Source organism: Columba livia, chromosome 2 (assembly GCF_036013475.1).
Source record: "Columba livia isolate bColLiv1 breed racing homer chromosome 2, bColLiv1.pat.W.v2, whole genome shotgun sequence".
Classification (NCBI taxonomy): domain Eukaryota; kingdom Metazoa; phylum Chordata; class Aves; order Columbiformes; family Columbidae; genus Columba; species Columba livia.
Genome location: NC_088603.1, coordinates 125,496,528 through 125,521,976, shown reverse-complemented (window position 1 = coordinate 125,521,976; position 25,449 = coordinate 125,496,528). Strand labels below are relative to the sequence as shown.

At 38.5% G+C, this 25,449-nt stretch overlaps 1 protein-coding gene across 1 annotated transcript in view; it reads left to right on the top strand.

Annotated features, from left to right (window-relative positions):
- Positions 1–25,449, top strand: part of LOC102096682 (cytochrome P450 7B1) — a 128,173-nt gene that overhangs the window by 81,162 nt on the left and 21,562 nt on the right. The window contains exon 2 of the mRNA XM_065053661.1: positions 24,205–24,341. Within this exon, the coding sequence (XP_064909733.1) occupies positions 24,205–24,341 (137 nt within the window). The remainder of the gene's footprint in view (positions 1–24,204; positions 24,342–25,449) is intronic.

The following is a 25,449-nucleotide window of genomic DNA, read 5'->3' as shown; positions in this document are numbered from 1 at the left end:
TTTAATTTCCTAATACATGACTAATTTCTCCAGTCTGATTAAAAAATGAAAGGGCTCGCTGAGACTGACGTGCAGAAAAGTGCAACACAACTAATGTTTCATGTAATAATAATTTCCAGGGTCTTCTAGTATTTGACATAAACAATATGTATATGATCAATTATCCTTGGGTTTTTTGGTAATGCCATTTTAATTCTATGTTTAGGGTCTGTAAAGTATATAATTCGGGAAATCACCGTTATTGATCAGTCATTCTGTTTCCTATTCCACTTTTCAACTCCTTTCCTGGTGGTGGTTTATGCTGTATCACCCATAGGTACTCGTGGATTCCATATTTACATTATGTAGTATATTGAAAATGTAAAACATTTCATATAATTATTTTGCATCTGTATTCACTCAAGAAACAGCTGTTGAAAGTTGAGGGGGATGCAAAATGGCACAGCCTGAAGATGTTCTTGTTCATTCAGCTAACTCCTTTTTGATGTGATACCTACTGGCAGGGTTGTGTGGTGAATTCAACTTCTTTGACAGCCATCAGCCCCACTGACCAGTAGTTTCAGTTTTTGTAGTTAGGGGAAAGATGAGAAAAAATATTTCCATAATTTAGATTTTTTTTTTCAGCTGCTGGATCGAAAGCCCCTGCCAACAGCTATCTAAATCAACACCATGCCAACATGTTCTGTAGTCCGAAGGTCACTCAAACATCTGGCCCCACAGTCTTGTTCTTTAAGGTTTGTCACTGGGCAGCATCTGTTTATAGATTCTTTCTCAACCTCTCTTTGATCACTTTGACAGCAAAAAGAAGCTTCTATCACCCTTGATGTGTAAAGACAAAAATATCAGGAACATCGGACCATGGTGAAATTTGGTGCAATTTCATATAATACTGTATTTGCACTTCTAGTTTCTCAAGTTTATTTGTTTGTTGTTTTTTTTTTTCTTGGGGAGGGAATTATGTAGTACTCTCTGCTGTTGAGATTTAAAAAATTATTGTCAGAGCTGATATGTTCAGTGGGAATGTGAAAATTACTACACTAAGCAGGTCTTGCCCAGCTAAGCTTGGTCAGCATTTAGAAAAAAAAAAAAGTTTGGAAAGGGAGCAGAGCCGGCATATTTAGCTCTGGTCTATTTTGAGTAACATGTTATCTAACTCTCTCTAATATGTCTGTCCTATGCACTCCTACAAGGAGTTACCTATTTCATAAAGTTTTATATATGCTCCTATATCTTTAGATTTTTCTTTTATAAATCATAATGTGTGGGAAAATGAAATATCATTATTTCCCTGATTCCCTTTTCTAACTTTTGGCTAATTTCTAGATCTACTGTTTCAAAGCAATGCAGAACTTCTTGCTTTATTCTAGACAAGAATAAATAGACTCTCTTTAACCTCATAAAAACATTTGGTAGCCTTTGTCAGTGTTATCATGGATGGATCTATGAACATTCCTGAAGCCTAGTTTGTACCATAACAGAAATGATCTCAGGTGACATGTTGTCTTATGGCCTTATCCTCAGCAAAGACACTTTGTTTGAAGATGTATAACCAGGAACAGACACAATCTATAATATGAATGCAAAAGACTATGTATATGTGGAATTAATTTTTGTTTATACGCTTCTAGAGTTTGTGGCAAAATTTGCAGACAGCTCTAGAGTCCTTTGTTACTCTATGGGATTGGTACAGCATGGTATCAGTCATTCAGGCTTCCTCATCTTTAGTGGAGAGAGGTCTCTGTATGAGAACTTAACTAAATGTACACATAAAGGCCTTAATCCTGTTCATCTGCGATGGACAGTCACCTCAGTTCTGTAATGATGGTTTTATTGTTGTACATAGAAATGAGGCATGAGCTCATTTCACCTGAGCTAATGACCATCACAGTCTGACTATGAGAAAACAACCAGATGTGAAAACCAGGAGCAAACCCATCTTGTCTGGGTGCTGTGTAGCCATATAAAATGACATGAGAATGCATGTATCAAACGGGCCAGGTGAGGGGGCTGCATCGCCGCTGTTCTCTCGGGTGCTGTCATCCTGGGCACTGGGTGCGTGGAGCAGTCTCCTCCCAGGCGCTGGTGGTGTGACAAGAAATGGACACCTGAGCAGCAAGGGATAGAACTGTTGACAGTTTGGAGCTTTAGTTGCAAGCTCTGTCTTCCCCAATAATACAGCTAAGCCTTGAAGAGTCTTAGCAGTAGTGAAGTAAAGTTTGTACCCAACATATGGGAGAGAAGAAACACCTCACCTGTGAGGTGCTCAAAATGAAGAAGGAAGAACTTAATCCTTACAGAACCATGTCCAGTAGCTTTGAGGGGCAAGATGACATGGACGCCTAATGGGATTTCTGGTTGTTTGAAAGAGGAGAAAGGTCAATCTTCAGAGATATTTTCAGGAAGAAGTGGCAACATTTTGTTATAATCTAATATGCAAAGAAGGCCAAGTCTAAGACTGTAGATCTGAAATATACAGAGGGTAGGCGCTTCCATAGTAACTGTGAAAGAAATGTAGGCTTTGAATTTAAATTCCATCTAGCACATTTGATAGTGTACAAACTGTTTATGGTAGATAACTTGGGGTAATTCTACCCAGAATCTTGCTTTTTATTAGAGCAATGTGTTGTGAAAATGGATCGATTGCATGATACTGCATCTTAACTCATACATCTCTGTTCTTCCGTTTCTTACTTGGTGTCATGATATTTTCTTTGCAGTTTTGCTTTCTGCATGATCTTTTAAGTCTACTTGGAAGTACTATCCATACTCCTTATCCTGTGCCTTACTGCTTTTATAATAGATTAATCCCTGGCTTCTTGTCTTTCCTCCTTTAGTTTTCCTTTCCTTTGCAACAATATTTTATGTATTCTCTTTGTGTACTCTAATAAAATCTCATTGTTGAAGGGCTGATATAGTGACAAATGCGGTTGAAACTTCAGTCAAAACTTAAACTGATGAAGCAAAAAGTATATAGGAAGGAGTCTATGAAAAATAACATTGTGAGCAGTGCAGTGAGCATACACATGAAACAGTACCATTTTCAGCATTGCAGCTATGAGATGAGACCCTTGCCTCACTAGCTGCCAAAAAGTCTACATTGTCTTATGTGTTTTTATCTAGTATTTTTCATTTGCAACTGGATTTTTATGATGTATTTATACAGAACGAGCAGGCTTTTCGTCTAGGCTTATATCTGAATGAAGACTATGTATTCTCTTGAGTCTGTTTCTGGTTTCCTTCCCCAAGTCAGAAACCTGATTTATTAACATTTTGTGTTTGACCTTTTGCATTTAAAGGTAAGCACGGTCAAGATGAGACCAGCAGCTTCCCGAGCTGGGTTTCGTGTCGACTTCAGGGTCAGCAGCAGATGTGTGCCAGGGAGTGAATGGCAGAGGACACACAGACACATGCCTGTTGTCTCTTCCAGTTTCTGTGAATTTGTAACTCAGGGGTTTTCTGGCATATGAGCAGTATATTTGTAATTCTAGACTTTCCGTCCATGGATTTAACTAACTGGTTAACATTTCAAACTTTTTAGTTTCTACAGTACAGTTTCCACAGGCACCCTGCCAGGCTCTAGGTAAAAGACAACCTTTTAAAACCTGTGAGATCTGGACCAAATTGGTTAAGATACTACCTTCTTGTTCCCTGGAGTTCAGCCTTTTTATTTCTCCTGTTTTCTACCAGATCCTTGTGTGACTCCCAAACCTACTCCTTTCTTTTTCAGCCTGATGTTCTCCCTTGTTTTGTTCTTGATCCTGTTTTCCTTTCTCCCTCTTCCCTTTCCTTCTTCCCTCTCCAGGAATTCATCTGAAGCAGCTCTGCCCAGCTGGCAGGCTGGGGAAGGTGTCTGCTGTGCTCTCACACAGTAGAGATGGGACCCATTCACCAAGTGGTGGGTGTTGCAGGCACATCATGGATGGAGCCAGTGCCACCACTGAGTGTGCCTCTGCTCAGCCACAATGCCAAGCTGGGTAGGGGAGACAAGCATCCCACCAACACAGAGCCACACACATTCTGGTGGTTAGAAAACTGGCATTTTAGTAGGATTATCAGCTCAATTTTTGAGTCAAGAAAGGCTTGTAATTAGGAACATGGGCCTTTAATATGTCAGTGGTGTCTTTAAAACGAGATGCTGGCATTACTGTGTTGTCTGGGAGCACAACCAGTTTAAAGCCCCTAGGAAGACATCCCTGACTCACTGGCTGCAAGGCAGAGTTGAACTGGTGGCTGATGGTTTTTTTTTCTGCAATGAAACTTCCCACAGATGATATTGAAGGCTGAAGGGCCTTTCCAAGGCAGACTGGAATATTTTATGCAAACAAATGAGTGGACTGAATGCTGTGCAAAATGGCATATTACAGAGGCTATGAGTATTTTGGCACATTTCTTGCACAACCAACCAGGCTCATGACAATTTATGCCACCTGTAATTAAAAACGAGATAATCCCAGCAATCTGAGAAAGTCTTATATGATTAATATCCATTTCCATCCATTTATATGATTAATATCCAGTTGCTTACTACAGTGAAAGATAATTAATTGTAAAGACATTTTAGAAGCAATGTAACAATCTTCCCTAACCAAAAGCAAATGTTTAAAAAGTGAGAAAATTGATAATGCAATTAATTATGTGGATATTACAATAATCTAACCTCCTTGGTAAAAAGTTGATGCCTAGGGACAGTATTATTTACACATTAAATTGAAATGCACAATAACATTCTCTTTATTATTGCAGTCTAGGAAATGACAGATGTGACATAACTGCAGCCCTACGGAGTTGCTTGGGTTGAGATTTCAGAGCAGCTCCTGAAGATGTGAATCTCTGTTCATCGGAAGACAGTCATAAAAGGTCTATATATCCTAAAAGGATGTTTCAGCTGGAGATTTTAAGACTTATTCCAAATATATTCATAGGCTTTACATTGTAACAATGATCACAAATTTCACAGGTGGATTTGTATCTAGATGGTGGGTTAATGAGGCTGTGTCCACCTTCTTTCCAGCTTTAACCTGTGTTTTAAATACATTGACTCCACAAGTAAGCATTCGTTGAACATGGGTTTTTGTTAATTGTAAACATTCTATTTTGAACTTAGCCATATTATTTCCAAAACAAACCTTAATGAAGGAAACAATAAGCATAAACACTTATTTTTTAAAATGCTAATTTACAAGAAAATAAATAAAAGATATTGTTGATAGTAGATGTGGAAAATAATACACAGTTACTGCAAGCTGTTGTGCTGAATGTTTTCTTGAAGGGCTGTAAATTCTTAATCAATTTGGTATATGGTTATAATTTACCTACAGTATTTTGCTAATATTGCAGATGGCAGTAGAAGCTCAAGATTAAATTAGTTATCTGGCATTCAATTAGACTTCAACAGGTTGCTTATAATATAACAAGAAAAAGAGCATTTGAAGTCATATCGCTTGTAAGAGTAAAATGATAAAGCACAAATAGGTAAAATAGAGCACTGATAGTAAGGAAAATGGCAAGAATTGCATTAGCTCTGTGTAGGTGTGTGTAATAATGTGTATGTTTATATACATCATGTGAATGTATGCTTTGTTGTTTATTCATTATAAAGGAGAGAGGTCAATATAGGCTTTGTTAGTAAAAACGAAGAAACTTAATGTATCTGTTGCTAGTAGTAGGAAAATGTTTGCGTGTAACAGAGGGATAAAATGAAGCTTTTGTGCTTGATTTGTTGGTTCTTTATTTACTTGTATGTATATATACACAGACATATATTTCTCTAATCTTAAGCAGTCTTTACAGCGAACCGTGAAGCGTCTACTGTGTGATTCTCTTTCTTATGGAGAATCAATATGTTGTTCAGGGGAAGAGTATGATGTGACCAGCGGTGCCCTGTTGTTGGGATGTAGAGCAGCAGAGGCTTAGAAGCTGAAGGCAACCTGAAGCAGTGGAGATTTATGAAACAGTTACTCTGTAAGAATTTTGCTGTGTGAGTTTAGAACTTGGTATCTGATTTCCGCTGCCTTCCAGCTGACTTCATGTTGTGGCACACACAGTATCTCCTAAGCTCTGCCACTCTACTCAGTGCTGGTGAGGCCCCACCTCGAATCCTTTGTTCAGTTTTGGGCCCCTCACTACAGGAAAGATGTTGAGGTGCTGGAGAGAGTTCAGAGAAGGGTGACGGAGCACAGGTCTGATGAGGAGCGGCTGAGGGAACTGGGGCTGTTTAGCCTGGAGAAAAGGAGGCTGAGGGGAGACCTTCTCACACTCTACAGTTACCTGAAAGGAGGTTATAGCATGGAGGGCGTTGGTCTCTTCTCCCAAGTAACAAGTGATAGGACGAGAGGAAATGGCCTCAAGTTGTGCCAGGAAAGGTTCAGATTGGATATCAGGAAGAAATTCTTCACAGAAAGGTTTGTCAGGCATTGGAACAGGCTGCCCAGGGAAGTGGTGGAGTCACAATCCTTGGACGTGTTTAAAAGGTGCATAGATGAGGTTCTTAGGGACATGGTTTAGTGCAGGTTATGGTTGGACTTGATGATATTAAAGGTCTCTTCCAACCAAAACTGATTCTATTATTCTACCTAAGGGAAATCTGGACTTGCAGGAGATCTCGTGGGTTTCAGCAGATATTTGCCAAGAGAACCTGTGATTCTTCTGGTTATAGTTCAAATGGGCCCCAAACAAACAAACAAAATAAGGGGTCTTTTTTTAACCCTTATTTGGAAACCTTCCCAGATTCATGGATTAGCTGAATGACAAGCTTGTTCTTTCTTTCTTTTTGAGGTCTGTATGTGGCTTTGCCCTGGGCTGGAGTTGCAATAGCTTGAGCTCACAGAGCTGTAGCAAGGCTGGGCACTGTGAGCAGAGTGCATGGTTCATGCAGCACCATCCATCAGTGCCATCAGGAGGTTGTCACCTGCAGCAAGTAGTTCAGGGGTACCTACGTCTCATTTCTTTTTCCTTAAAAATGCACGTAGAGCAAGAGCTCTTCAAGCTACCCAAGCATAAAATCACATGAAAAAAAAATCCTAAACAAAAAACAAACCCCAAAAAATCTACCTTTGGACTGTAATCTGTCCAAATCTGTAAATAGATGCAGGCTCAATTCTGCAGTATGGTTTGAATTAAGCCTTTGCTTGTGTTCTTCAGGGTTTGAAGCCATATATTGCATTGTGCTTAAATTTGTTACCGGCATGTTAAGATCATGATATTATAACGTACGTGTCCTGAATTATATAATACTACTGAGCACCCTTTCTAATTTTCTTAATACTATGAGTCATTCGGCTTCTGGGCATTAGTTAAGTTGTTACATAGATGATTTCCCTCATAATTGTAGACAGTTTTGCTGCCTTGTTTTTCTCTTTTTCTTTGGCAAACAGGATTGTTTCAGTAGTGGTAATAGAATTGCCTGTTGCTATTGCGAGTTTAGCCAGCTGTGAAGCTGCACTTCCATTTGTTATTAACCTGCACTTGATTATGAAATGCATCCTATTAATTATTTCACTAAAGTCTAGCCACTGGGCCTGATCCTGGGGGATATTCCACCTTCTCCTGCTGCTTTACATTTCCATTCATTTTAATGGCAGTTCAAGCTGTTTCTTTAGCTTTATGTGTAATTTCCCATGACTGTCACTGCCTTTTCCTTCTAGATACTTCAGTCAATATTTTCCACTGTTGATTAAATTCAGGTTTCTGCTCTGGAGCTGCCATTGTAACTTCTGGTTTCGTATTTCCCCTTTGATGCCATAGTTGAACACTGAACAGTGTACAAGGGTAGAGGTCAGGGGTGCAACACTTCCGATTCACCATGGAGCAGCTTTCCAGAATAATACTCACCTTTAAGCATTAAAACATTTGACCCATAACCTGCCTTGGTTGCTGCATTTGACACAATAGCTCCATTTTGATTTATTTTTTCCTTTGGCTCTGGTTGGTATTGCAGTGGACTTGTTGGGAAGTTAATAGCTATCATGACAATTTTTATTTTCTAAATGAAACAATGCCCCCTGGTGCTCTAGGATTCGAGAGGTCTGGTTTTACAGTAAAAATAAAAATAAGACCAAATAAAATCTTTTCAGACAGATACTTCTTGTCCTTAAATCTGCCAGCTACCACTCAAATGCTGTCACTGTCACTCACAGGGGATGGGGAAGAACACTGTCAGCACTGAGCAACAAAGAGAAGTCACAAGGAGAGTAACAGGGAATAAAAGCACACTTGAAAAGAGACACACGTCAGTTAGGCAGGATAAAGGCAAATTACAGAAGAGAAAAATAAAATGAAAGGGTCAAGACAAGAAGCAGTTCTAATAAAAGGAACAGTCAGAGAAAAGTAAAATTAAAACTGTCTGCTTAATGAAATGTAAAATCTAGATAGTGATAGAGAAGAAGCAATGATATTAAAAAATGAAGTACTTTTTAATAAAAAGATTGTATTTAATAAAGGTATTACAGAAGAAAAGGACAAAGAGGGGAAGTGTGAAAAATATGCAATCAAGGGCATTAAATTAAAATGACAAACCTAAAAAGAAAGACAATATAGAAAGTATATATTAAGTGCATGAATACTACAGAACTCAGTAGAATGAATGTAGTTTGTTATTTTCTGTACACTATCAAAAAATATTATCCATGCAAAAATTTAAACCAAAGTCCCTCTGGAGTAAAAATATAAGCAAAGCTGCTAAGCAATGAAATTGGACAGTTGATCTGTCTTCAGTTTTGCCTGTCACTAGCATTTGATTCTTGAAAAATTAAGATGCTAAATTACAAAATGATTCCTGATGGGCACGGCACACACATGAACCGCGAGAAGGTCGCTTGTCCTGTTTGCAGACAGCAAACCCCGGCACAGTGTGCCTTCCCACAGCCCTGCGGCTGGCAGGAGACTCGGCTTTGGAAGACCAGTCAGTAGAGCAGGGACTGCCATGAATCACCATCTCTGATGGAGCACGGGGATATGAACTCTACCAGAGATATCTGTAAAGCCAAAACAGACAGAAAAAAATGAAGGCAGGAGAAAGGCAAAAGAAACCGCCCCATTGCTGCAGCTGCAAGACGTGTAAACAACCCATGCTCTTAGTTTGGTTTGTTGTTTGTTTTTTGTTTTTTTTTTCAATTTCAGGCAAGGATGAAATAGCACAGCTCAGAAGCAGGGGTGTCTGAAAATGGTTTTGAGGTAGCTTTATGTTCCCACAGTCCTGGAGCAGCAATGAGTCAGTCGAATCCCTCACTGTAAGTCAGAATAGCCTGAAGGATGCTCTAAATCATTCTGGCTGCCAGTGACCCTGCAACAGCAGTGAGGAGCTGCTGGGGCAAAGCAGACTTGGCTGTACTTCTCCTCTTTTGGCCATGTCCTCTAGCCCAGCCAGAGGAGCTGTTTGGAGGAAGGTGAGGGGGAATCAGAGGAGAAGAAGAAAAGGGAAAGCACAGAAGAGACTGTGATGCCTGTTCTACTGGAAGACCCTCGCTTCTGATGTGGTTGGCAGAGCTCCAGCAGCTGGTTGTGATGGGAACTGATGCCAGCACAGGCAAGGGATTCTGTGGCTCTGCCATGAACAAGTGCAGTGGCAGGATTTCTTTATAATGACCTGCTTTTCTATGGCACTTTTTGAGAGTTCTTCAGATTACATAGAGTCCCCTTTCCCTGGGAATCTCATTGTGATGGTGACAAGTGTGTAGGTCCTACATGTTGGTGGGTGTTCCAATTCTGTGACCACCACGGTCAGTTTTGTTAGTGTACCGATGTTAATCAGATACTTTTCCTTACCCAGTATCTTTTGGCCCAGCAATAGTGATACTTAAATGAATGCTACTATGTGGATTTATACCACTGAGTCTAGCTTGTGATTTTAATTTGTTTTTTGTTTACCTACCTCTACAAATTAAATGCATATCCCAGACAGGAAAAAAAATGAGACTGTGATTTGGATTTTACTTTCTTTTTTTCTTTTAAGAGGAAATTTCTAAAGAATATGAATACCAAATATCAACAATATGTTTTTGTTCAGTAATCCTAACTCCAGAAATTTACATTTTGCATTTGGATGGGTTGATGCTATTGTCAGTCACCTCCAAGGTGACCCTATATGTGATGGAAGCTGCAGTTAACAGTGTGATATCTTTCCAAACTCTTCTGTAAATATCCCAATCTTCTACTTCAGTGCGAGCAAAATGTTTGTGGCTTAGAAGGTCATGATGCTTTCCAAACCACAGAGCATACTTTCTGAAACCTCCCCTTTCTCTCATTAAGCAGTGAGCAGCCCAGCCTTACTAGCAGGTCTCTATCAGAATTGGAACGCTATCGAACTGATTAGTAGTGACAGGTAATTGAGCGTGCTGTTAGAGGAGATCCTGCAGCAGAGGAAAAATGATTATTCCTTTTAATAATTCCTTAAAGCAGTTACCAAAATTTCATTTTCAGTCAACTGGGTATTCCATGGTGTGCAACAGAAATAGAGTGATTTTTTTTAAGTACTGAGCAAGACTATTGGTCTTATAAGTAGTAGACGTCTCCTATCTTGCATATCTCTGCAGTTATGCAGACACATACACATAACCTGCACATCCAGTTCAAAGGATATAATTTATACTTCCAGATCTATTCTAATTAAAGTATAAGGAAGGACCTTCCCCACTGACTAAACCTCCATGAAGGGAGAGATAGAAAGTCACAGACATTCAGCCACTCACTGCCTCTCATTAGACAAAACAATAAGATCCCATGAACAGCAAATGGTAGAAGAATGGTAGTTTGTAACCACAGGTGTGGTGTGCATGTGAGAGAGCACAGATGCTGTAATCCCTAATCAAAAATGAATGCTGTTGATACCGTAGCTTATCATGTCTTGTCTTTTCCCAGTAATTTAGAGAAGAATTTTTTCAAGGGAAAAAGAAGGATGTATGTGTTAGTTGGATGTATGTGAACACTGGTTGACACCATCAGCAACTGAGGACTAGATCTGCAGGGTGTTTACATTTCATTTAGGTCAGTTGATGCCGGGAGAGCTGTGTCAGTCTGCAATACTCCAGGCTCTGTCCTGAGGACACCCAGGACCATCCACAGGAATCCTGTACACGGGATCAGTGGAGTTCCTTGGGAAGGAGTCAGTGCTTCCTTGGGAAGGAGTCAGGAGTTTCAGCACAAGCAGTGTTCCTGAAGATGTAGTACTGCCAGAAGAGACACACAACCTCTCTATGTTGCCTTTAATCACAACTGAGGGGAAAACTGTTTCATGTTATCTTCCAGTCTGAAAACTGCTAACATTGCAAAATAGTGAAGACCGTCTGATTTTGTGGTATTTGCCTGCTGCCAACTTCTTCATGGCCTTTTTAGGTAGGACAGATTGCTGCAATCAATGCTGATGTGTGGGAGATTGTTCCAGAGTCTTAGCTATCTCCATCCAAACACAAAGACCTTCCTACAGTGGTGAGCATTTCATCCCATCCACAGTACTGTTTTAAAAATATCTGTCAGTTCACCAGGCTGACCATCGTCGCAACCATTGTGGTTCACAAAACAGAGGAACATTTATGGTAATGTGGGGGAAATGGTGAAAAGTGGATATTCTCTGCATTCCCAGTTAATAGGTCAATGCTGGAGAATACTTTCAGATATATTGCTTTGCATGGGAGAGCACACTGAGCAGGTTTCTTTGATTTAACAGAAGGATGGAGCTGAAATCACGTCCTGACATGCAAGCATTTTGGATTATTTAACAGCTTAATTTTTCCTTGAGGATTGATGGCTTAGTCTGTCATTTATTTGCTTGAGATATTTTATGATCTGATGATTTCTCCTCACATATTTTAGTCAGACATATTATGTATCATTGTTGCTTTATGTTTTCTATTACTGGGAATTAATTTTTCACACAGTATTTTCATTTAATTATGTAATAGAATCACATGTGCATTTTGCATTAATACGAAGAACCTAGTTTAATTTAGCCGTTATATATTTTGCTATCTTGGGTTTTCCAGCTCAAATTCCCAAGTTTTTTGTTTTAGCATAACAATAGTCATATTCATTGCTTCTTACATTATAACAAAAGCTCTCAGATGTCAGTTCATACATTGACATAATCAGCTTTGTCTCTTAATTAGAAAAGAGAATAAAGCTGTTTAGGGGTGTCAATAAAATGACAGATGTATCATTAACAGAAGGCTACATTGGATCAGAATGGTGCAAATGCTTGGAATTGAAATGTTAAAATTTTTTACTGATAACCTTTCATTTCTAATTTTCATTTTCTTAGGATTTTTTTTCTAATTGAAAAATAATAAAGCCAAAGGTACGTAATACAGCATATAAATGGAACAATTATTAGTGATAGAGAACTTAAATTAGACTCAAGTTGATAAGCAAGGTAAAGCTGTAGCTAGGAAAACCTGTTACCCAGGATTCCTGCCTACCTTCAAAACAAAATTCAGAATGGCCAGTGCAGCCTTTGACCATGCCTTTGATGCATCATCCCTATGATATCACCCATTGTTTATGAACAATGGGACAGCATGTAGGTTTTAATATGACATTCAAGATGCTCCCCATACTTGGCTTCTTGGTGCAGCACAGGACATGAAATATTTTCACAATTAGTCTGAATAGTAAAGCTAGTATTGACTTCAGTGAGTCCATCTTTTGCACATTTTTCCATCGGTTTATGATGCTTTTGGTATCCACCCTTTGATATAAAAAAAGCCCATTGCACTTGTAAGACAACAATGGCTTTCAGTTGGAACAAGCAAAAATTGCAGAACCTGACTGAGTTCCAAATGTTCAAATACTGGGACAATGGGAAGTTCATGCTTTTGGATTCAGGTGTACAGATGGGAATAAGATTGTGAGCTGCATCTGTGGTCTATCAGAGGTGGCTCATCCCAGCATGGTCTGATGTCCAGGGCATTCACTAGACCCAGCATCTTACATCAGCTTCACTGGCAACATGAGCTAGAGGATTTTCAGACTTTTAAAGACCCAGCCGTCTTCTGGCAAGCAATATTAAGGTCTTTACAGGAAGAAATCTGAGTTATTTTTGTCTTTCCAGCATGAGTTGTATGCCAGAATTTGAGGTGCAAAGCCGCATGGGAGGGCATCCTTGAGTATATTCTAAAAAACTGCCCACAGCCTTGGCTTTCTGTACCAGATGCGTGGCTGTACAGCCAGTCTCGGAGGCTTTTCAGCAAGAATGGTGAGTGAGCGAGCCACCTGGACACAGTCCCAAGTTTGCATCCATTTCTGCACAGTAATATTGATATGGATGAGGTGTCCTGAATGTTCATCCCTTTCTTTGGCTGCACCCTCTTTCTTTTAATTTGAACCTGTAAAGCTCATTATCTCCCCTACAGAAATGTTTTAAACTCTTAAGATTTCATGAAACTTTGAAATTTCTATGAATTTTGTGTCCTCTGTATAGACAGCTGCCTCATCTGCTGTTTGGGATTCAGCAGTTAGTTACGTGGCACTTTAAAACAGGTGCAATAGTACTCAGATAGAATCGCTGGCTGGAAAATATGGAACGTTTCTTAAATGAAATTTCTAATTTTCAAATTCAAGCCTTTTACTTGAAGGAAAATGGAAATTAGCATTACCTGTCCCAGGGAGTTTAGATCTATCCTATGCTCTTGAACTGAGGCAGGAAATTATGCAATTGGATGATATCTGTTTTGGGTTTGGTTTTGTTTGTGGTTTTGTTTATTTGGTTTTGTTTGTGTTTTTTGTTTGTTGGTTGGTTTTTCTTTTTGTTTTAAAAGGTAATCTGTTTCAGTAAATCTAGGACAGGCAAGTCTTGGACTCTTCAGAAATATGATCCTGTTATAACCCAAGTATTATTTTGTGCAGGAAACAACATAGAAAAACAGTAAAACAAGTATTCATTTGCAATTGTAATGTCTCTGATTACAGTCCCCAAGTTGACATTTACTCAATTTAATTAAAGAAATTGAGAATTGTATTTATATTTTCTACTCCATCTTTCACAGCAGAGGGATTTAAAACATGTTCAGAGCTATAATGTCCCAGTTACTGTTCCGTCTTAAGATCTTCAATTAATAATACTTTAACTCTCTGTGACTGCAGAATGAAAATATATTCTTGATTTACCTAAAACTGGAATTAGTTAATTACCAAAAACCAACACGGATGTTGTACATTCCAGAGAACTCACACAAATACAAAGCCAGGAGCTTTGTTTAGATTTAACCCTTGTGCCCTTGAACACAATAGAGTTTACATAAATGTTTAAGAAGGGCAGCTGCAAACCAATTAAAGGAATATATTTTCCAAGCATCAAACCATTGTTTTCAGACAATGCACTGAAGCTCTTAAAATAATACATATTAACTCTGTTACAGGATCAGCAGAGTTTTAGGCTCAGGGGAGGGAAAAGCAGATGAGAGCACCCCAGGGGGAGGTTGGGCAGAGATTGTCTGTAAGACGCAGGACTCGCCACCCAGATCACAAGGTGTCTGCATGAGAGGCTCCACGAATCCACCCAAGAAGGAGAGGGCACAACCGTCCCTCTCATCAGGCCTTTCAGCATCCTAGGAAAAGCTGTGGGCACCCTGAGAAGGCTGCAACAATCTTCTTTCTGGTATTAGCTAAATAAAATGGCGTAACAGCTGTTTTGTGGGAAATATATCTATTTTTTTTAATCTTTAAAAAAAAAATGTTTCAAGATACCTAAGAATTTCCCTCATAAAGAGAGGTCTAGGTGCAGGCTAGTCTTGCCCAGAAATGCTCAGTAAAAGTCTGTGCTTCATAGCCACTCACTTCAGACTAGATACTCAGTGGGATTCCTGTCACATAGCATGTAGCATGAATTGTGGAAGGGCTGTGCTCTTATGTGTGGTAATACTACCCAGCCCTAGAAAAATAAATTTGCAGATAATCAGATTTGTTGCCCCCAAATTTTGAAGTTAAGGCAGGGACAGGACTTACCCAACTATGAACTTTGAGAAAGTCTGGCTTGAGAAAGTCCTCTGTGTGCTACTTCAGGCAGAGGCAATGCCGGAGCAGAGCTCAGGGGAAAAGGAGAAGGAGGAAAAGGCTGCAAGTGAAATGGAAAACAGAGTGGGGAGGTTTTAGAAGAGGAGGAAGGATGTGAGGAAAGAGCGTAGAAGAACATCTAGGGTGAGGGAAGACAAGGAGAGACTTGCTGCAATTAGTGAGGAGCAAAATACAAAGACTGCAGATTGCAACGTGCTTTCTGCTGAAATAAATCACCTATAGCCTCTCCTGAGAGAATTAAAATCAGTTCAGATGGAGAAACTGAGATGTCAGTCTAGGCTGGTGACAGGAGATGAGGCAGGAGAGAATGAATGTGTACTGGATTGTCCGGTTACAAGCCTGTTTCTCTGAACATGTGCAATAGAAGGAAGGAAAAAGAGAAAAAAAACAACGATCTGGGAAGAAAGTACATGTAATACTTTAAAAGCAAGAAGACCTACTAATAGTGTATTCATGTTACAAACATTAAGGTTTTTGAAACATTCACCTGAGTACACTATTCAGTTGTGTTTCTCTGCGATATCTGCACTAATGGCAGGATTAGTTACCTTCTCTCAGTATATCATTTCACCTTCAAGTGTTGTTTACAAGTAAGTGGACTAAATAAGGTACCTGGGGTATTTTTGTACTTACTCAACTGTTTAGACTATCCTTTGGAATTTTTCAATACATTTTCAAGCAAAACATATATGCCTTGACTGCTAATTCTGTAATACGATTCATTATATGTTTTACTGTTACTATTACAAAAAAGTGCACCACCATTCAATTTTTCTGATAGTGAAGTTACTCTCTGTTTGCATATTTTCATGTGTGTGTGCATATATAGGAATAAGTATGCATATATACACATAATCTGTGTTTACGTACATACAGAAACATGCATTCTGAATGAACTGTGCTTTCTAAAAATGGCTGATATTCCCAGGAAGGGGAAATAGAGGGAATGATTTTACTGGTACTAGTCGATCCAACAAATTAAGATGAATTTTGCAAGGTGCAGTGCAGACATACACTGTAGAAAGTCTGTTCTTATCTCCATCTAAGACAGGAGAGAACAGGTGGGTACAGGTGAAGAGGAGAGCATGGTGAGGAAGCTGGACAAGACCCCACCAACAGCCCTTACACGTTTTCTGTGCCATTGCATGATGTCTGTGGTGCCAGTGGTGGTCAGGACTCAAGAAGGGACTTGACTGAAGATGAAACCAGGAGGATGATATTTGGACTAAGAATATAGTGCAGGAGGTGAGACCAGAGGCTCCTTGGATTTGAGCAGGAGCTTGGTTTGAGAAAGAACTTCAGAGTGGGTGGGGAAAGGGACTGAATGGTGGTGGAAGGTCCATGGAGGCACCCGGAGAGGGATCAGCAGTCAGGGTGGCAGTGGGAAGAGACATGACAGAATTAGGGAAATGTAGGAGAGTCACCCTCTCTTTGCTGCCTAAGTGAGCGACTCTAACCTGTCTGTATCATTACTAAAGACCAATATTTCCAGAAGGCCTTTTCACTCCTTTTGTCTGCTTTTCTCTATGGTGATTACAGAGAACTTAAAAAATATCTGGCTTAAAAAATACCACAGACTTTTGGACAACTCAGTTACATGAAATGAAGGGTATATTTTCATTACCTGCTTTTCTCTAATGAACATCCTGCATTATTCAGCATTCATACAGTTTTGTAGGAAATAAATAATATTTGATTTTTACTTTTTTTTCACTTCTGAAATTATATACTACATACTCAAAGAAAATACAGTTGCTACACACAGAAGATGCAGTATCTCTCCATCTAAAATTCTGTTCTCTTTCCTTGTTACCAGTTTTTTTTTAAGCATGATGGTGTCCCACCACTGTTTCTGAGATTTCCTGAATTTATTTGTTTGCTCTTTATTACATAAGGAATGATTTCTGCATGTTTGACTGTATTTCTGTGGGGAGTGCTGACATTCTTATCCACACTTCACTTGTCATTTCTAGGCCAGACGGTTAATATGATTTCCTACTATGAGCTACTTACTGCGTACAGTTTTAACATGTGTTGCAGTGAGGCAGTATATTAAAGTACAGAAATGGCTTATGAAAGAGATGGATATTAGGCGAGAGTCATTGGGTTCTCTTAGGTAAAGTCAGTTAATGGGCAACATAAATATGTTCCTTATAGTAGTAAAAGGAAATACTGGTGGACTTATCCTTCTCACATGAATACAGGAAAAAAAGTGTCTCTGCTTGTGGATAATACCAAAAAAGGAGCGATTGCAAGACCGCAAAGGAGGGATTAGCATTCCAAATGGTGAACTGGAAAACACAGAGGACTAATCAACAGCATCTGGACAGGACCACCACCTTTTCTTTGGGAAAAGGCTGAGGGCTGTAATGGTTCCCAAGCTGGGTTTTTATCAAGACGGTGGTGATTTTGCACAGAAAGCCAAGTTTGGGCTGGGAGGCAAAGTCAGGTGCCTTGCCCTTGAGATGGAAGAGGTAATTGCTCTGCTGAGCTCAGCTCAGGACTCTGCAGGAGAGAAAGGTGCAGGTGAACTTCAGAAAATCAAGAGAGGAATGACACAAATATGTAGAGGTCTAGAAAACAGTTATAAGGAAATACTGGGAGAAACTGAGGTTGTTTAACCTGAAGAAGAATAAGGATGAACACGATAAGTACCTTTAAATACATTAAGTGCTCCTGCAGAAGTGAAGGGAATCATTTATTCTCTTATCCTTCGCAAGCAGAATGAGAACTAGTGAGCTTGAGGTATGACATGAAGATAAAGGTTATATGTGAAGAGAAACTTTCTGGTAATGAGGACAGATTGCTTGGGGAGACTCCTTCACTGAGTATCTATAAGAACAGCATAGACAAATATGAGAGAAAATATCAGTGCACAGCACCCCACCCGGGATATGAGACATGGAACAAGTAGCCTCTCATCATCCCTTCCTAGCCTATTTTTCTTTGATTAAAGCTGAATTAAGAAAGGAAAAGCCCTGGGCTGGACAAGTGATTTCAAATGTAAAATAGAATAACCTTGGTCTAGGTCAGGGAAAGTGTTGGGTGATCGTGGCTGCTCTCACTGGCCTCACCCAGAGCAGAAACAAAGTAGGATTTCAAGGGTGGGGCCCTATGCCCTGAATCTATATTAACTTTTAATATTGCTGACTTATTGTCACATTGGCCAGGTCTTGTCTTTGCCATGATTCCTGTCCTGGCTGTTGTGAAATTTTACTTTACATTTTGCATAGGACTTTTCTGGCAATTTCCAGGCTCTGATAAAACCTAAACCAAAAGGGCTTTTTCAGTGGGTTTCCGTTTTTAAACTGTTCTGATGACTTTCCTACAATGGTATTTACCTACCTTTTGGCTTTATAGGCAACATCCCAACCACTTAATACAAGTCATGGCTGAATTCGTAGATGTGCCCTTCAACACACAGGTTTGAAATGCAGTAGTACAGGTGATACTTAGAATGTCGACCTACAGTTGTTCAGATAGTGTAACCTAAAAAATGGCAATGGAATATGATTTCCTAGAGAGCGATACTTCAGAGCTACTGAACGAGTTGTTGAGTACTGGTGTTTTTTTTATATTTGGGGATGATGCAAACAAAATTCGTAGAAGACAGGAAGAAAGAAGAGGTTGTTGTGATGAATTGATTACAAGTTAGAGTTCTTAACAACAGAAAGTTCGTATGCTTTTACAAAAAAAAAAAAAAAAGTTAAAAAAAATTGAAAGTATTTTTATTAAAATCCCAGGAGTTCTTGACATGAAAAACTTTAAATAAGATTATTTCATTTTTCTGTAGAAAAAGAAAAAAGAAGAAAAAATCACTACAAATATTCACTGGTTGGTTTGTTTTCATCAGCATTTCTCCCAGTTTGTCTCACATCGCCACTAGAGTCTGTCTTTGCTGTACTGCTCTTTTTGGGAGCGCGGATAAGCTCTTCCCTCCTTGGTGTTCTCAAAAGTGTATTTGCTACTTTTTTCTCAACCTTTTCCCTTTTCTTTTACAAATGATCTTTATTCTAATGAAAAAGAGGAGATTATCAGTACCAAGTGTGAAATCACTTTACCTAGTCAGAATTGTACGCAATGGCAGAGTGAGTTTTTTTCCATCCAAGGGCTTTTGTTTCTTCTTCCTCACTGAGTCAATCTGTGTCTGCATCTCTCTGTCAAAACTTGGCCTGATGCATCTGTTTACTCCACATAAGCCTCCAAACAGTGATCAGGTAGGCACAACATTTAGTCCTTACCTCTGTAGGAAGTGTTTTAAGCTGAGAATTCAAAGGTAGAAGATTGCTAAGATTGCTGTATATTGCTAAATTGCTCATCTGGCTTGTTCTGCAAACAATGCTGTTTCATAGTGCAAGTATTCAACCTGGAAAATTTAGAGTTACAGGTGGTCACTGAGGTAGATAGTCTAGATGGTGTATTTAAGGTATGCATAATTTTATAAGTATCAAAAAATGGTATTGTGGACAAATATTTGGAAGATAATATTTTTTCCTGTGCTCATAGATAGAAAGCACCTAATGCTATCAGCAGATCTGAGGGGAAAACTGTAACTGCTAAATTTAAAAAAACCAGAAAGATAGACTTGCTGGCTTTGTCCTGTCCTAAGTTTCCTTTGTTCTCTCTCTCATAATACAAGAAGACACTTTAGACACCACATTTCTGGGGATTACCTTTCTTGGGGTTGAAGCCTTTGGCCTCATTCTTTTCCTCACAGTCAGAGTGTTCATAAGCCCCTGGAAAGACACTGTCTGTCATGTCTTGTTGCTTAAATATTGTGATCAAGCCTGTGAATAATCTCAAACTGCTTTGACATGTTCATAATAGCTTTTGTTCTACTTCTGTACCCGTCCATTTCCATTCCTTAAAGTCCCCCGGCACAGTGTGTTCCAGCTTGGATGGGGTATACAAGAGTTTGACCAGAGATACTATGAGAAAATCGGACCGATACCTTTAATTTTTGTTGATGGTAACTATGGAAAGTTAAAATGGCCCCTCTGTGGCAAACAGTATTGTTAGACCCTTTTCTCCCTGGCTTGCACGGGTTTTTTTCAGCCTTTGGTGAAAGTTGTTGAGAAGTGGTCAGCTGAAGCGGCGGTGCCCTGCAGAGTGACGTCTTCATGTCGGGCTTTTTCAGCTGCGCTGTGTGCAGCGAGGGCTGCGTTAGCACCAGATGCCAATCATACATCACCAGTGGATTTGCAAGATTATAGGACAGGAAAAAAGATGAAGGTTAAGCACAGGGCACAATAGAGATTACTTATGGTAATGAATTGTATAATTTTTCTAGACAGATCTGGATTAATGTTTATCCCAGGCAAGAGATTACTGTATGTCTGATTCTAGTTGTAAACAGACATTATTAAACAGAAGGTTTATGTTCATGAAATGCGACTATGGGTGTTAAAGCACTTATGATTTATTACGTGCAAAGAGAAAAATTAACCTGTTCATCTGCTATAGTACAAGATGCGCTGTGGATTTTTGCATAATTTGGAAGGCATCTGCTCCTTTGGAATACAAATAACCAGTGAAATGAGAAGGATTCTCCTCTCATTTACACTGAGCTTGTGCCCTACTCTGCAGAGGGGTTGAAGTGGTTCAACCAGCAAAAGAATAGTCTCATGTGCTTTTATAAAGAACAATATTTCTAGGAGAGATAATGTTGATGAAGTCAATTTGCTGGTAAATCTTCAGGGTATTTTCTTTACAATTTAAAAAAATGTAAATGTTCAGAGAGCTTAGCAAATTACCTTATTTGGGCTTCCCAAATAATTCCCTTTCAGTAATTGAAAACATAACGTTTAGAGACATTGAATTAAAAACATGTATTTTTTAATCTATTTTGCAGATAATTTTTGGTGTAGCCAATTTTTTTTCCTGCCTTGTTGCATCACTGCTGCTTAGAGTAAGTGAGACATAGGCACAACATCCACATTTTTTGATACTGCCTTACCTCAGTATCTAAATAATCACACCTGAGTGACTTCTGTGTTTTGGTTGAGCTGAAAAATCTCCCTTAAGGAAACTGTAAACAAACACCAAAACTTTCCTTCTTTGATTGACTAGACATTGCAACTTCATTACCTGCTAACGATGAAGTATCTTTTCCCTGTGAAAGCAAAGAAAAATTACAGTTATCAAAATCTGTTAATTCTGTTTACAGGCTGTATTTGTAGCCAGCTGATTTTTGCATAATGCCATTTGAAATTATCCATTTAACAATGATGGATGATACAACGACGTTGCTTTCCCTCCACTTTGTAACTGATCTGTCTACTTATAGATTGCATTGGACATGTTGCTGATGCTTTATTTGCAAAATTCACTCACATAAGTGAGAAATGTGTCCATGAAGTCTTACTGACTTCAGAGAGGCTTCTCAGATAAGTAAAGATATTCCTGTATATATGCAAAACCAGCCCAATCTGTAAAAAACAGGAATGTGGGCTAAAAAGGCCTGGGAATATTACAAGGTGTGTTAAATGAATTAGAATTTAAGCAGTTAAACTAGGACTGAATAAAACATAATATGGTGAGGTGTTCTGAATGCTTCAATTAAAAACATTGCAATCTTAATTTGCCATTGGAACACTTCGTATTGTTCTTTTGTATTCCTTAGCTGTATTTTACATTTTGTACAACTCTATATTGTATCATGAGACGTGAACATTTGTAATACTTTGCCTAATTATCAAATTTCACAACGGCTGTGAAGTGTGAGTCCAGAGTTAAAGTTCATACACTAGTTAATTAACCAGTAAAAGTTTCTGTGGGCTTTGTTACTGGTTCAGTGTAGCACCTGAAGGTGACAGGAACCTCTGGAGGTACCCGGGATGCGGGTGAGAGTCCTTCAGGCAGCCAGGGTCAGCTGAACTGTGCTGATGAAAAGTTTGTGCAGTGAAGCATTGTATTTTGGGAGGTACCAGAATATCCACAGCGCTCTTTTCCTTGCTGTGGGTTGGCAGACATCTATAAGTCATGAAGATGACCTCCATCTTCCAAAGAGAAGGAAAGCTAGAAATGAAGACACATTTCTGTTATCAGTCTGCTGTGGGTCGTAAGTTGAACTGGTGTTATATTTTCCTCTGAAAGCTGCGTAGCCTTGACATGGTGTTTAACAGTGTTAAGCTTATTGCTGCTGAGCTAAACATGTCTGAAGCAAACGATGACCCTCACGTCTTTGCGATAGCAAAATGTCTCCCTGATGTGATCCCGCAGACTTGGAGCATTAAGTTAATTTTCCCCTGGATTTCTGAGCTGCCTCCTTTTTACCCAGCGGAGAGCTTGTGAAGAATACAGCTTCTGACCGAATGACAGAACATGGAGGGTGAAATTAGATGCATTCAATTAGAAGATGACAAAAAGCCTATCTAAATATTTGTCAGGATGCTACTTATGGGTCGTAGTGTCCAGCCTGGGAAGTGAAAGGAGGCCGCTCTCAGGACCCAGTAGTCAGGGGGGAAAAAAATGGGTAAATCATCCAGATTCTTTACGGCCTTGGAGGGGATAATTGAGGGTATTGAGTGGGCTGTTATGCCTCCTGGGCTGGTGATCCCTCGTGTGTAATCTCAGATTAGTTCTTTTCTTGTATTCACTTAATACAGAATTAACCGTTAGAAAGTTTTCTGGACCACTGGAGTAAACAGTGGTGTTATTAGACCACTAGAGAATGGATAATGCAGTGGTTTATGTGAGGTATTGAAAAAAGAGGGGCTCCACCTTCTCAAAAAAAAATAACACAAACAAACACCAACACACTCCCCGCACCAGAAAACAAAGAAACAAAACCCTAAAGTCACAAAACCTGAAGAAACAAAAAAGCCAGGGCAAACCTGTCAGCTGTGAGATTGTCTGGTTTGGACCATCAGGTTTACTGGTTTTCCAGAGGACAAAAGGATGTTCTTGAAAACTAACTTTCAGAATAAGTGGTCAGTTAAACAGAAAGAGATCAAGATATGCAATTGATTTGGACACATCTGTTTATCTGTAGATTAAATTTATAGCAACTTTAAAAAGTAGGAGTGTATATCCTTGGCTTGTCATTTCCTCATGAGAAAGTTTTAATTGGGAGAATAAAAAAATTAAATCCAGCATATCGTGTTTACCCTTTTTTCTTTTCATTTCTGTTACAGGAGTTCAAGAGAGTATGTGACTATGATAGGGTTAATCCAGCTACATAAAAATCCATGCTGTGTATGATAGTAGTAAAGCTTGTGATCCCTTGATCTTTGATTAGATCCAAGCTAGTAAATATCTTGTGTTTAATCAGAATGAGTTGTTCTGCATGTAGTATAAGTCACCTTCACAGATGGGATGTAGCAGCAGAGTTGCTCGTGAATATTTGTTTTAATCCTTTCCAGAGCAAGCACGCTTCATGTTTCTTTGTTGTAAATCAGATTCAAGCAACTAAATACCAGCAGGAAGGAAAGACATTTACTTGCAGTCAGGAAAAGGGCAGTGTAGGAACATTTTTCCTTTTTAAAGAAAAATGTAACTTATCAGAATCTTAAACAGTACTTTATACTCTTCCATAAACATAACTAACACACTGTGGCTGCTTTTTTAGACTGGGATGCAAATATAGTTATCCAGAATTTGATCTTAAACTCTTCACACACATTCCTAGCTTAGAAGTCTATAAATATACGGAGGTTAAGATTTATTATGGTAAATGTTCACCCTCTATTATTTTCCTATATTTTAAAGATATTTAGTTAGAATGGTAACTGTTCTTTGTGCTGGTAAAGTGAAACCCTTAAAACATTATCTGTAAGGCTATGTTTTTGTGTGGTATGTCAGCGTCCTATTTACCTAAATCTGTCATAATTGCCTTCCAATACATCTTCCTCTGACAAGCCAAATATTGAAAATGAGAGGTCTCTTTGCTGGGAGATTTTCTACTGAATGTCATTTTTCTGTGTTCATAACTTGATGGTAATAACTGGACGACCTGTAGTTAAATGCATCTCAATTTCTCTCACTTATTTTTCCTAATCACCACACAGAGCCTTCTGTGCTCAGAGGTGTGATTAGATTTAACCTGCCATCATATCTGAAGAACTTTCTGTACAACGTATTATACATTGCAAGGATTATATATGTAGATGGTGGGTCTAAGTGTAATATATGAATAGATATAAAGATGAGTTGCTCTCATGCCAAAGTTAATTCTTGATTATTATTTTTTTCTGTTTTTAACAGGAAGACTGGAGAGCCCCCGCTAATAAATGGCTGGATTCCTTATCTTGGGAAAGCTTTGATTTTTAGAAAAGATGCTTTCAATTTCTTACTGGATCAGCAAAAGAAACTTGGAGATATTTTCACTGTACATATTGCTGGTGAGAAATATTTTAGTATTTCTCTTGTTTCTTTCCATCAGTGAAATTAAATATGAATTTCAATGTTTAGTTTATAATTGTCCTTAACCAAAACTATTTTTTTGTGTAGCATAAGCCAATAAAAATGAGTTAAATTCACATGTATTGTATTCATAGTAAGTCTCCATAGGATATAACTATGAGCATGTCAATTTATATACAGCTATAGGTATATATGCATATTGACAAAATTTTTAGGTATGTAATGTATGAACAAAGATTTTACCAACACATTTAATTGTGTATTTTTTTTTTCCTAAAGAAGGGAGAACTAACATCATCTTGACACTGCACAGAAAAATATCAGATTAAATTTAGAAAACACTTAAGGAAAAAAGTGCAGAATATGTTCTCACACATTTTACAACTGGTTGACAGAACACGAGGGAATGAATGACACGTTGACTCAGTGATACAATCAGGACTGGAACACAGAAACTTCCCGTTGCCAGCCTCTTACTCTGATCATGCTTGCTGAAAATAACAATATAATAAAGTATGATATAACCTTGCTGCTTTCTGTATTTATAGCTGTATTACTACGCTAGCTCAAATATAAACAGTTGAGAGATTTCACGTAGACACTTAGCTGTAAAAGAAAAACATAATGAAACCGAAATCTTGAATGAATCTTAAATATATAAAATTACATATATAGAGAGGCACACACGCAGATCTACTTTTACTGAAATAAATTTAAAATCCAGTATTTTCCTCTGTTCAGAAAAAGGCAAACTTATTAGTGTAGGTGGATGTAATGGATCTTTTGGCCTTTTCCATGTTGATATCCTTGTTCAAATGATCAACTTTACAGTTAAATCTCTCTCTCAATTTTAGCTATTCTTCTGTTGTTAGGGAGTTTCAAATAAAAATTTGAAGTATAAAGTTTGCTTTGTAATTTCATGGCAGTAGCATTATCTTTAATATTTCCATATAAGGAATATTTTGCAACAAAATATTTTTTTCCCAAAGTCAATTAATTTAATTGCAAGCCGTATGTTTAATTAATAAAATTTTTCTACCTCTTACCAAATGTGTTCTTTTTTTTTCATTTGGAATAACATTTTTA